General features: G+C 39.0%; 1 protein-coding gene across 2 annotated transcripts in view; it reads left to right on the top strand.

Annotated features, from left to right (window-relative positions):
* The window catches only part of MAN1A2 (mannosidase alpha class 1A member 2), a 179,449-nt gene that overhangs the window by 135,325 nt on the left and 29,960 nt on the right, over window positions 1–14,164 (top strand). For both annotated transcript variants that reach the window (XM_045283724.1, XM_004714870.4), the window contains exon 9: window positions 13,919–14,034. In XM_045283724.1, coding sequence (XP_045139659.1) covers window positions 13,919–14,034 — 116 coding nt within the window. The remainder of the gene's footprint in view (window positions 1–13,918; window positions 14,035–14,164) is intronic.

The raw sequence follows: 14,164 nt of genomic DNA, 5'->3' as shown, positions 1-14,164 counted from the left end.
AGAAACCTTTATGTAAACAAAATTTCAAAATGTGAAGCGTATTTCTTTTCAGCAGAGCATCCAGGCTCATATGCTCTTGAAGGTGGTGCTTCCATATCTGATCCTCAGAAGAGTTCTACTCACTTAAACAATTTACACTCCTCAAGGAACTCAAATTGTGTTCTTTTCAAATGTTCTTTGAGTTAGGGGACGCAAAAAGAAGTTTGGAGGGTAGGCGGGTTCAGATTTCCCAGAGCAATTCTAGTAGGATAGGATACCCTTTGCTATTTCTGTCCTCGAAGAAGGAGCAGGTACATGGCTATAATGGGAAAAGTTACTTGGTGCAATTTTCCTGGCCTTTATTCACCAATACAATCTTCCATTTTATTAAAATTCCTTCCTAATAAGCCCCCACGAGCATTGTGTGTCCTTCAAGAACATGATCAAGGTTACCCCTTGGAAATCCAAAAAACAGTCACTATTTCCTTCTGAGCTGACGACTCTGGCTTCAATGTAACTAGTCCAGAATATTCCCTGCGAAGCCACAGTTCTGATGAACCCTCTGCCCCCTTTTTTGAAGGCACTCTAACGAGACTAACACACAAATGTGTAACTGAAAGAAATTGCCTGCACCTTTCCACTGATCAAATAGACACGCTTAGACACAGCTATCTATTTGCAATTAAGTGTGTGTGTATGAGCTGGAGCCCCAGTAGTAATACTTTTTGCTCCTATGTGTTTTTCTTTCCATTTCCCTCACTCCTTCCACCATTCCTGACAGTTTTGTTATTGCGTTCCCTAACTCACCAGTTCGAACTTCGTTTATATATATCACATAGTGGTATACATTGGAGTCACCAGCTATCTCCTCTGAGGATATTGTGCATTCAGTTTCTAACGATGGCAATTTAAACCCAGGCTCGATTGTGCAGGTGCTACTGCTTCCATCTGCTAGTCTAGGAAACGCATTTTTGCTCAGATCCACCACACACGAGTGCTTTAAACCCTTGTTTAGGTTGTAGGAAGTAGAGTGTCTTTACTTCGGTTTGTAGACATAGAAACCCCAATTTTAGCACTGAGTTTTCTTTGTATTTCATTTTTCTTAAAACTTAGTTTTTTTAAAAACTTAATTTTTAACTGACATTTAAAAAAATATAAAAAGTCATGTCTCATGTTCTAGCCCTTATCTGTTGTTAATGGAAAACTGTGCTAATTTTCTTTAAGAGAGAGAGAGAAAAGCTTTTTATGCTTAGGTGAAAATTTAAAGAGCGAATAAGTTTCCCATTTGGTGATGTGTACAGACAGTGTAGCAGGACACTGACTACGCTCCCCTCAGTGTACTCAGCACTCTTTGCTTCTCTGTTCTGGGTTTCTCTGAAGTGCTATTGTTTATTTCATGGGCTTATGTGTTGTTATGCTGAAAAGTGGCCTCTAGCAATAAATAGGTTAATTCTAGGTCGAAGGTACCTTAGGGTCATAGTCTCGGTGTTCCTCTAGTCTTTGTCAGACCAGGAAGTCTCATCTTTTTTATGAACTTGATTATTCCTAAAAATTAAAATGTCTGTGCTCATCAAATGATGTCTTCATGTAATCACATGTCTCTTCCAGGACCCTTTGCTGTGGTCTCGGTTAGAGTGGTAGCCAGGCACCAGCTCGCTCTTCAATTGAGTCTTGGGTTTGTGTAGGTACCTCCGGGTTGGGTAAGTTGTGGTTCTTGTGGTTCGTTAGCTGTTTGGACTAAACGTTTCTTTGAGTTTATGTCTAGGAATGTCATTTCTGGATCATAAGATATTTCTATTTCTAGTTTTGAAGGAAGTGCCATACAATTTTCCATAGTGGTTATACCATTTTTCCTTTTTCTTCAGCCATGTGTAAGATTGCCAGGCTCCCCACAATCTTTCCAACATGTACTATTTTCTGTTTTGGGGTTTGTTTGTTTTTAATGTTTTTATTAGTGTTGGTATTATCAGGATAAGATGATACCTCCTTGTAGTTTTACTTTGTACTTTTCTAATGGCTGATTATCATGAACATTTCTTCATGTGTTTTTAGTTGCCTGAATTATCTTCTTTGGTGCAATATCTGTTCATAAACTTTGCCCATTTTCTGATTTAAATGTTTGTCTTTTTGTTGTCAAAAGGTTGAAGTCGTCTATTAATTTTGGAATTACATTCTTACGGGATGTAAACCAAATGCTCTTTCCAGTCTGTGGGTTCTCTTTTTACTCTTTGGAAGAAGTCATATGATGAGCACAGGCATTTAATTTTTAGGAAGGCCCTTTTATCTAGTTCATCTTCTGTTCTTTGTGCATTTTTAGTTATCTTTCCGCTTTAGTTCTATATCCGCTGTATATTAGGATCTCTACCATTGTTTTTTTCTTTCATTATCTTTATAGTTTTAGCTTTTATATTTAGGTGTTTGATCCATCTTGAGTTAGTTTTTGTGTATGACACAAAGTTTGGATGCAGTGCATTTTCTTCAGATAGACATCCCATTTGCCAGTTCAAGAGACCGTCTTTTCTCCATTGAATGGGTTTTTGGGCTTGTTGAAGATCAACCAACTACTGCACATTGGCGGATGGATTTATGTTTAGGTTTTCAGTTCTGTTCTATTGGTCTCTGTGTCTGTTGTAGATGGACCAGTCTGTTTTGACTACTGCAGTCTTACATAAGAGGTTCTGAGATCCAGTAGTGTGAGACCTCCTACTCTGGTTTTCAGTTTTCCATATGAAGTTGATAATTAGTTTTCCCCTTGTTCTTTTTGTTACAACTTCTCCTTTTATAGAACTGTGATCAAAGAAAATGGTTTGTATTATTTTGATGATTTAGATTTTTGTGGAGGGTTGGTTTATGCATAATGTTATCTCTTTTGTAAAATGATCCTGTGGAGTGGAAAAGAATCCCTGGGTTGCTGCTGTCTGGTGAAATGTCCTGTGTATGCCTGATAAGTCAAGGGTGGTTGGTTGTGACATTTAAATATTCTTCATCTTTGTTGAGTTTCTTTGTAGTTGCTCTGACCTTCACCAATTTGAAGTCTCCTATTATTTTGAAATTGTTTATTTCTTTCATCAATCTGTTAGTGTTTATTTCATGTTTTTTAAACCCTAGTAATTGAATGCATATACATATTTATATTATGATTATATCTTCTTGGTGGATCAACTTTTTAGTCATTATACAATTTCCACTTTTTATGATGATTTTTACCTTGAAGTCTATTTACTTTATTGTCACTCCATCTTTGTGACTAAGATGAGTCTCTTGTAGATAACATAATAATGGACTGTGCTTTTTAAAATCCATTCTACCATTCTCTGTCCGTTTGCTGCATGCCGTTTACATTCAGTGTGATTACAGTGGAAGTTTCATTTTGTGCTTTTTTCCCCCTTTCATGGTGGTGATTTCTTTGTTCTACCTGGTTTTTTTGCTGTGCTCTTTGTTTGTGGGCTTTCTTTTTGTTTTTCCTTGTTGCTGATTTTGTGCTTACTGAGTCTTTAGGCTCTTCTTTCTTTTTTGTTGATGAATGTATTTGTTAACTTTTTTTGTGATTACCTTGAAATGTACCTTTATCTTCCTAAGTGTCAAGCAGTCTTATTGCTTGAAAGCTCCTAGACTTCCTCTATGTATGGAAATTCTCTAAGTACACCACTTAGGCCCCTTTTTGTTTAAGCATTGTCATCATTTAAGGTTTGGTGTCTTGCCTGTTTTTCAGTCATTTGTCTGTGTTATGTTGAAGAACTCATCATCAGGGTTGATGCCTGCCTGGTGGCTACCCTTGCACTAAATTCTGGTTATTTTCTGATATGTTATTGGTTATTTTTCTGACGGACTCCAGTATTTCTTATAAGGTTGGTCTGGTTTTTACAAATGCCTTTTTTTTGGGGGGTTGTCTAATTTTACAATCTAATTTGAGGTATAATTTTGATAAGTTCTTGGTTGACAGTTTTTTTCCTCAGAGTTTTATATGTTATTCCATTGCTGTCTTGCCTTCATGGGTTCTGCGGAGCAGTCAGCTTAGTCTTATGGGGTTCCCTTTGTAGGTGACTTTTCATTTTTTTTGTAAACTGCTCTCAGGATTCTTTTTTTATCTTTAGTTTTAACAAGGTTGATTGTGATGTGACTTGGTGATTTTATTTTGAAGTCTTCCTATATGGGGGTCTAATGAACTTTTTATATGGACATATTTTCATTTTTCATGATGCTATCAAGCTTTGTGCCAATAAATCTTCAACAGTTCTCTGTGGTTTTATTTTTCAGCCTTCTTTTGTTTCGGAATTCCAACCACACATAAATTATTCTTGTCAAGCCTAATTCTTAGGCTTTTTTCCCCCCTGGATTTTCCTCAAGCTAATTGGTGTCAAGGTATTTGGCTTCTATTTTACTGATTGCGTCTTATGATGATTTAATTCTGTTTCCATGTCCTTCTATTAATGAAGTTGTTTATTTCTGAAATTTTATTGGTAGTCTTTTGTATTTCTCTTGGCTGTTTTTGTATGGTTTCTAATTGTCATCATTTTATTGTTTTTCTCTTGTGTTGTTTTCTGAAATTATTTAATTGCACTGTCTGTAATTTCCTTAGTTGGGACTATATTTTCCTTGACTTCTTTCTTGAGCTCTCTTGGAGAACCCTGTATGTTGATCTCTTAAATTCCCTATCAGATAGTTCCATTGTCATTTCTTACTTTAGAAGGCTTTCTGTTTTCTATTTCAGTCATTTGTTGGCACTATCTTTTCCTGCCTATATATAATATTTATTTTCTCTGAGACATTAAGTTCTTATTATATTTATTTTATTATTGAATGTTTGTGGAATGTGTCCTAATTTTTGTTTCACTTTGTTTAGTTTTAATATATCCTAGTGGGCAGGGTATAAATTTGGTTGCTACTTTTCCTCACAGGAACTCTAACCACCTATTTCTGGGAGAGGGTCTAGCAGCTGGGTGTGTGAGCGTGGTCTCTATTTGCTAGTCTTGCAGGTGGCTGAGGCACTATTCACTAGTGGTGCTGGTGAAGTGGCTGTCCAGCTGGTCACCTGAGACTGGGTATAGGGAGTGTTCTCTCTGGTTGTTGGGTTGGGTGTTGATTCTGTGCACTGCTAGTGTCTGGGTGGTCAGTGCCAGGGTGCTTTGGTCATTGGTCACTAAGTGAGTGGCATGGAAACTCTTACCGATGGTTCAAGGTAGGCCGAGCTATGCAGTGGTGGTTGGAATGGACATAAATCTCTGCTTGCAGGGTTAGGGCGAACAGAGTGAAGTAGGAAGGATGCTGCCAGTGCCTGCTTGGAGTGCATCTCTCTGTCCCATAGAACACAGTACAGGGAAGGTTGTGTCACCAGTCCTCAGGCCTTTGGTACAGAAAGGAGTAGGAGGCACTGCTGGTATGTGGGCCCCCAGTGTGGATGACTAAGTTTAGGTGTGGGCATCTCTAGTTGTGGAGCTCATGGCATCTCTAACTGGTGGAGTAGTGGGCACCATTGGTTCATAAACCCAGGTGTGAGCAGCTGGGGCATAGGAGCGGGTGCTGGGATTGTACAGGGCATGTGGGTCCCTAGCATGAGTGACTAAGTAAAAGGGAAGGGATTGCCAGTTTGTGGGCTCCCATAACTTAGTGTGTGGTGTTATAGTGCATGATGAAAGACCGTGATCATATGCAGATGAGGAAATGGGTGAAGGAGAGTCACTGCAGTTCTCCAGGCCTCTAGCATGGAGAATTGTGAGATGTAGTGTATAAACTGAGTGTGAAGTGACTTAAAGTTTGTAGGACAGGGAGCCACTCCTGGGGAGCCACACCCACCTGGCTCTGGACATACCTATATACAACCTAAAATCATCTTGAATAACATAATGGTTACAAGCTTACAGATTCCACACCATAAGAAAATAATAAAGATATTCCTCCCTGCGCTCACTGTTTGGGGTTTCATTTTTAACAGTGCAAAAACAGTGAGAGAAAAGTATGACATAATGTATAGCATTAGCTAGTTGAGTTTTTTGAGAAAGAAGTCAATTTGAGAAAGTTTTAGTACAACTTTTAGTTTATGGAAGAACTTAGCCACTGTGACCAACTATGTATAGTTTTGAGACCAAGATGAAATGAAGATGCAGAGACGTAGAAAGGAAAAATCCATAATAGTGAAAAGATGTAGATGTGTAGGTGTGTTTTCATAATGGATGAGAATGTTCAACACATTTTCAGAACACAGAATGTGCTGGGTGTGGGTGAATAGAAATGAGAAAGCCACAACTCAGACTATATCAGAAGAGAAATAACCAGAGGTAGATGATGGGATTCCAGGAAGATTTGGGGCTTACAGGCAATATATAAAATTAGTTGAAAACATGAATGAAAAGTAGAGCTAAGATCAGGCTTATTCAAGATTGGTATATGGAACACAAACTCTAATTTCTTATCTTCCACCTCCACCCCTGGTATTTACCACCAGGCATGAAATTACGTAGTACTGCTTAAACAGAGAGTGATTCTAATAAGAAAGGAAGACTTCTTTTCATGTCAGGGCTCTAGAATAATGTTCCCCATTCATTAAAAATTGGGGCGGGTTCACAGTCCCATAAACAGCAATCTGTGTCTCACCTGAAAGCAAAACTATCACTTAGCCATCCTTCCCAACTGTACCCAAAGCATCCAAATAAGAGATATCCAGTCAGTATCTCTATGAAGATAAATCAGAAGTATTACTACTAGAGCCCTAGTTCATACCAATTTTATTCTAAACTAAGGGTGTTTAAACAGGTCTCTGCATCTGGTGGATGGCTGCAGAAAAGTTCTCTCAGTATTACACTTTTCTTAGTTTCACCAGGATGCCTTAAAAAGAGAAAGAGCGAGAGAGTGAAAGATCCAATCAGATCTGTGGCTTCCAAGGAGATCTGCTAGTCAGTTCATTTCAGGCAGAGTAGTCAACTTAGAAAATTATGTCTACTGTTCTCTGGGATCTAAAGGAGTATTCTTGATAGATTTCTCATAGGACATGTATGTATAAGAGCATCTTATTATAAAGATATCTTAAGAAAATAGAAAACTATTGGTGAGAAAAAAGCCAGGAAAGTTGTGCTTAGCAATTTTTTTTTAATCACTGCAATGCGCCTGCTCATTCTTCAAGGGTAACAAGGGCTTTCCTTTGAGAAAATCCTTGGAAAATCTTACCCTACCTTTCCTACAGCTCTGGTCTTACCCCTTCAGACCTTCTTTCTGGTCCCACACTCAAAGAAAAATTTAAAGGAACATGATTTGAGTTCCTTGAGGCTCTCCAAACTGTAATTTTGGCATGTTGTAAATCGAAGAGTGCAGAATTTTTCAGGGAAGGGTTAAAGACATGGAAACACTGCCAGCAGAAGTGTATTGACCTACATGGAGGATCGACTGAGAAATAATAGCTTCATATTTTGATTCTTTTGTTTAATAGAGATTTCTATAGTTTTGTAACAATACCTTTGACCTACCCTTATATTTGTAAAGTAATGCAATGATGACAGAATTTCAAAACTGGCTTCTCCGTTAACTTTTCATTAGCTATTAAAAATTGCCCTTAAAATCGTAGCAAACATATTGTATAACCTCGTCAGTACTACATATTATCAGTCTCCTGAAAACTTTGCCTGTATAGTAGACAAAGATAAAATTTCATTGTTTTAATATGGTTTCTCTGAGAATTTCTATATTTATGATAACTATCAATTTATTGGGGGCAGATTTCACCTTTTATTTGTGTGTATCTTATGCTAGTGTCTTATGTCAAGTTTTATGTTGGGCTATTTGTCCTTTGTTAGAGTTCCTTGTATAGAATATTGACCTTTTTTTTTTTACTCCTTGCATTTGTACATATATCCTACTTTAATTTCTTGTCATTTAGATATTTTATGGTAGCTTATATAATATGAAACTATAAAACTTTTTCCTTATTGTGCTTTTATTTTGTGTTTTGCTTATGAGATCATTTATTTAGGAAGATCAGACATTTTATTATATTTCCTTCTGATATATTTAGAATTTGTTCTATTGTTAAATTACTTACAAATATAAATATTAATATGCACGTGTCTCAAAATGGACAGCCAGTTCCATGAAGTACTGAATTCTTCATCAGTTTGAAAGAGCATCTTGGAAGTACCATGAGAATGATTGAAGAGGTAGAAGAAATGTGATCTTTTAACTTTTATACAGGGAGAATGTACGCTTTAAAACAAAATCAAAGATGATAAGACAGGGTTTGTAGAGAGTCGAGAGTACAAAGATGGATCATCTTAGGACATAATAGCACTAAGGTGGACAGGATTGAAAATACAGGTGGGATAAAATCAACCAAACTAAACCCACTGCCACCGTGGCCATGTAAGGACATCCTAGAACTGCTCCTCTGGGTTTCTAAAACTTTAAATCTTAATGGGAACAGATAACCTCATCTTTCTCCCACAGAGCAGCTGGTGGGCTTGAACCACTGACCTTGTGGTTGGTAGCTAGTTTGTATCAATTATTCACAGTGTATATTCAATATATAAGTTAAAAATGTTCTGACAATTACTGTGTTAGTCTGGGTATTTTGGAGAAACAAATATACAGAAACTCATGTATAAGAGAGAGTTTTATATAAAGCTTAAGAGCACATCAAGAAAACATCCCAACCCAGTGCTGCCCAAACCCACAAGTCCAACATTAACCAATATGTCCGACACCAATCCACAAAGTCCTCCTCCATCTCACAAAACACACATTATGACACCGACTGCAGGAGGAAAGCCGAATCAATAAACGTGTAAGCATCTCAGCACTGGCAGGGGTCTCCACACAGCTGCTCAAGCACCCAGGGTTATATCAGGGTAGGTCCATGCTGCTTCTCCTTGGGGATGTCTTGCAGGAAGTGACTTTTGCCAGCTGAGCAGGGAACTGGCTAAAGCAGGTGCACCCTAGTCCTACCATCACAAATCAAGAGACCCGAGAACTCTAAAGACGAGGCTCACCAAGCCATTTATCTCCCCATCCTTCAATTAAACCCACATGTGTTTATCGGCCAGGTTGGCGTGATAAACTTTAACTAACTCAATTATTTTAATAGCTTCTCTTGCCTTAACCCAATAAGCCACCAGGTCTTATTTTAGGTGGGATGGAGTACAAATATATCTAAGGCAAATAATTATCGATATTAGTAGCTATATGAATGCCAGTAGGTAACATTTTGATAAATGGAGTAAAATTGAAGTTGTCAAGGATTTAATCTTGTTTGGATTCACAATCTATGTTCATGGAAGCAACAAACAAGAAATCAAATGATGTGTTGCATTGGGCAAATTTGCAGCACAGGACCCTTTTAAAGTATTTTGAGGATTAAGGTACACCTGACCCAAGTTAGCACATTTTCAATCACTTTATGCATGTAAAAGTGGTGATTGAATAACGAAGACCACAGAAGATAGCACCTATTATACAGCCTTAGTGGTCAAAACAGCGTGGTACTGATGTAATGACAGCTACTCAGACCAATGGAAAAGAACTGAAACTGAGAAGTAAAATCATCAGCATACAGACAACTGTATGCTTTGATAAGGGCCCAAAAAATATCAAATGGGAAGCAGATTCCCTCTTCAACAAGTGGTGCTGGAAAAAACTTTTCTACCTGCAGAAAAATATAGCAAGACTCTTACCTCACTCCATGCACAAGAATAAACTCAAGATGGATCACAGACCTTGAGATAAAAACCCCAAATAGGGCTATTAATGAGGGAATAGGGAGAAACATGAGAACTTTGGTGCAGAGAATACATAGGCTATTGGAAATAGGGAAGGACATAAGCACAGAGGAGGCACAAATTGACAAGATGGATGTACTGAAGATAAAACAACTGTGTACATTGAAATAATTCACCAAGGGAGTAATAAGAGAACCCACAGACTGAGAAAACATCTTTAGCAATGGCACATCAGACAAAGGCCTTATTTTTTTTATTAAAATCTACCATACTCTGCTAGCCTACAATAAGAAAAAAAACTAATAGCTCATTGAGGAGGTGGGCAAAGGACCTGAATAGAAGTTTCACAAGGGTTGAAATGGCCAAAAAACATATGAGAAAATGTACCTGATCCTAAGCCATAAAGGAAATGCAAATTAAAACAGCAATGAGGTACCACCTAATATCCTCAAAGGTAGCCCAATTCAAAAAATCAGAAAGTAACAAGTGTTGTAGGGGCTGTGGGGAGACAGGAACTGTCATCTACTACTGGTGGACCTGTAGGTATGTGCAGCCATTTTAGAAATCAATTTGGCAATACCTAAAAGACGGAAATCGAGCTGCCATACTACCCAGCAATCACCCTACTGGGCATATATTCAGAAGAGACAAGAAATAGACCTCGGCCAGACATCTGTGCTCCAATGTTCGTCGCAGTGCAGTTCACAATCACAAGGAGTTGGAAACAACCCAAATTTCCATCAACTGATGAGTGGATTAAAAAACTGTGGTAGATACATACAACAGAGTACTACGCATCCCTAAAAAGTAGTTATGAATGCATGAAGTACATGGGAAGAACTGGAGGAAATTATGCTAGGCGAAGTAAGCCAAGCACAAAAGGACAAGTACATTAGTCCACTGAGGTAAGCTTAAAAGAGCAAAAGGGGCATACACGGGTAAGCTACTGTATGCATACATTCCCAGGGTAGGTCCAGGCACTCTGGCAGGAGTCAGACCCAACCCAGGGATACATATGGCCAACTAAAAAGAGGAGGAAACAAAACAAAACAAAACACAAAGGACATGGATAGTCGGGGAACAGAGCACTAACCCACCCAAGGGGTGTGTATGTGTGTAATTGTTTGTATCTCCACAGGAAAGGGAGAGAGGGACTAGATCTCAACCCGGTGCACCAATACTTGAATGAAACATACCGCATGAAGCAGCAAATCAATAGAGAGGTCTGCGGGCCAGCCCCAATCCGAGCTATAGTGTATCCTTTCCCAAAAGAATGAAGTATAGATGACAGCACTGAAGCTACAGCTTGGGAAGAGGGCCACATCTGCTCAGAACAAGGGGGGCAAACTAAGAGGGAAGGAGAGTGGAACACAACCTGACCCATCAAATCCCAGGGACGATATTCCTGCTTAGAGCAGCCAATGCACAGAGTGGACCATAGGGCCGGCCCCACCATGAGACATGGCATTCCCTCACTGACCCATAGCACTGTGGGGGACAACACTGGAGACACAGTGTGGGAATTGTGCCCGATCTGACCCCACCACACTGGGGTGAAACACAAAGGGTGTGCAACCGAACAGCAAGAGGAGCAAAACAATGAAGTCCCCAAGAAATGCCAAAAATAGACTTTGGGGCACAGTGTGACACCTCAACAGACTCGACCAGAAAACACTCATCAAGTCAACAGATAGACCTGAAACTATTTATAGGCTTTTCTTTTTGTTGTTGCTTGTTTTGTTTTTTTCATGTCTATTTAGATAAGATAGGATATGCGATCCTGAGGAGGAGAAAATAGGACCCGATGGTTCCAGGGGGACATGGGAGAGGGGGAGGTGGGGAATAGAAAAGGGGGAACCAACAAACCTAGACACAAGGGAATAACAAGTGATCTAAAATTGATGGTGGTTGTGGGGCTTAATCAAGTGCAATGTAGCCAAGAGGAATTACTGGGAACCAAATGAAGGTCGACCATGATAGTGGGACAGAAGGAAAGGAAAAGTAAATAGAGGAAAGAACTAGGAGGCAAAGAGCATTTATAGAGGTATAAATACAGGCACATATGTAAATATATTTATAACCATAGGGACATAGTTCTATGTAATGATATGTTAAATAATAAGGTAGCAGATGAACATTGGGCCTCTACTCAAGTACTCCCTCAATGCAAGAACACTTCTTTCTAATAATCTGGCATTCTGTAATGTTCACCTTCCTGACACGATCACTAAAGACAAAATGGGTGCATAAGCAAATGTGGTGAAGAAAGCTGATGGTGCCTGGCTATCAAAAGATATAGCAAGGCTTGACGTTAAAAAAGCAGCCATCTAGCTGGGAAGCAACCAAGCCTACATTATGGAAGATGCGCACCGGCCTGTGTGATCATGAGATGTCAATGGGATCAGGTATCAGGCATCAGAAGACCCAAAACAAACAATCTTATCGATGTGAACGAGGGTTGTGGGAGCAGAGTAGAGACCCAAAGCTCATCTGTAGATAATTGGATATCCTCTCACAGAAGAGTCACAAGAAGGGATGAGTCAGCCAGGGTGCAGTATAGCATCGACAAAATATGCAACATTCCCCCACCTCCACCCCCATCATGACCCCAATTCTACCTTACAAATCCAGCTAGACCAGAGCGTGTATACTGGTACAGATAAAGCTCTTGACACAGGGAATCCAGGACAGATTACCCTTCAGGAACAATAATGGGAGTAGCAGTACCGTGAGGGTAGGGGGAAAGGAGGGAGAAAGTGGGAACAGATCATAATGACCGACATATAACACCCCCCCCCAAGGGGATGAACAACAGAAATGTGGGTGAAGGGTAACAGCAGTTGTTGTAAGATAAGAAAATAATTTATAAATTATCAAGGTTCATGAGGGAGGGACGGTTGGGGAGGGAGAGAAATGAGCTGATACCCAGGGCTCAAGTAGAAAGAAAATATTTTGGAAATGTTGATGGCAACTTAAGTACAAATGTGCTTGACACAATGGATGTACCCGGTTTCCCCGAAAGTAAGACATCCCCCGAAAATAAGACCTACTTACAGTTTTGCCTCTCGCTGAAATGTAAGGCATCCCCCCACAAAATAAGACACCGCCCCCTGAAGCTACCGTAACTCTGGACCGAAGAGGTGGATGCCACCACGCAGTTCACTGTTGGCTGCAACACAGCTGGGGCAGACAGGAAGTGCGAGGTCTTTTTAATAAAACAATAAATGGTACTGTATTCTTCATGGAAAAATAAGACATCCCCTGAAAATAAGACCTGGTGCATCTTTGGGAGCAAAATTTATATAAGATGCTGTCTTATTTTCAGGGAAACAGGGTATGTATAGATTGTGATAGGAGCTATAAAGACACCCCCCCCCCAAATAAAGTGTTGTTTTTTAAAAAAAAGCAAGACCACAGAAGAATTGATGCATTTTAATTATGATGTTAGCTAAGAATATTGGAAGTACCATGGGTGGCCTAAAGGACAAACAAATCTTTTCTTGTAAGAAGTACAGCCAGAGGAATCCTTGGAAGCAGGATGCTGAGACTTTGCCTTACATGCTTGGGCTCTGTTGTCAGGAGAAGAACGTCGTGTTGGTAGGGAAAAGAAGAAGGCCCTCCACACGATGGACTGAGAGTGGCCACAGCGGGCGCAAGCATAAGGACAAGTGTGAGGGTGGCACAGGACTGGGCAGAGTTTTGTTCTGTTGTGCATAAGGTCACTGTGAGTCAGAACCCGTTTGATAGCACCTAAAAACAACATGTAAATAAATACTCACGAAGGATAGCAAGTCAGCAACCTATTACGTAAAGTGATCTTACAAAGGCGTTTGGGGACTTTTTTATCCCCTTTGGGAATGATTTTAATTTTCTGTAGCAGATGTCACCATTAGCCATCTTATAGAGAAAAATGAATGAACTTTAGTTTAGCATCAGATTTAAGTATATTTACATATTTAATTGTAACATTTAAAGTCATTAACATATAAAACAGTTATTTTCAATTCTGGAGCATTTAGATTTGTGACTGTACGAACGTATGTGATTTAAGAAAATGACTGCTGAAAAAGAAATTGGCTACATATATAAGCGAGATTTTCATGATGTACTCTTACTGGATCGAATTTGAAGTATGTTGGAAATAAGACTGTAGGTTTAAAATTATAGATGTGTAATATACTTAAAAAGTGTGACCGTAAGTCTCCTCTTTCCTCTACTTCAATTCTTCTCTTTTGTTATAGATCATACATCAGTTGGCGGCCTAGGAGACAGTTTCTATGAATACTTACTGAAAGCCTGGTTGATGTCAGATAAAACAGACCATGAGGCAAGAAAAATGTATGATGATGCTATTGAGGTAATTATCAGAACATTTTGTTACTGAATGGATTGAATGTACTGTGAATATTTGATATAAACTAAACAAATGTAACAGTTTTAATATATGTATCAAGGAAATACATATGATGCATATAATAAATTTAAAA

Source organism: Echinops telfairi, unplaced genomic scaffold (genome assembly GCF_000313985.2).
Source record: "Echinops telfairi isolate 266 unplaced genomic scaffold, ASM31398v2 ScPeMD7_7466;HRSCAF=8504, whole genome shotgun sequence".
In the NCBI taxonomy this organism is placed as follows: Eukaryota; Metazoa; Chordata; class Mammalia; order Afrosoricida; family Tenrecidae; genus Echinops; species Echinops telfairi.
This window is presented reverse-complemented; position numbering and strand designations above follow the sequence as displayed.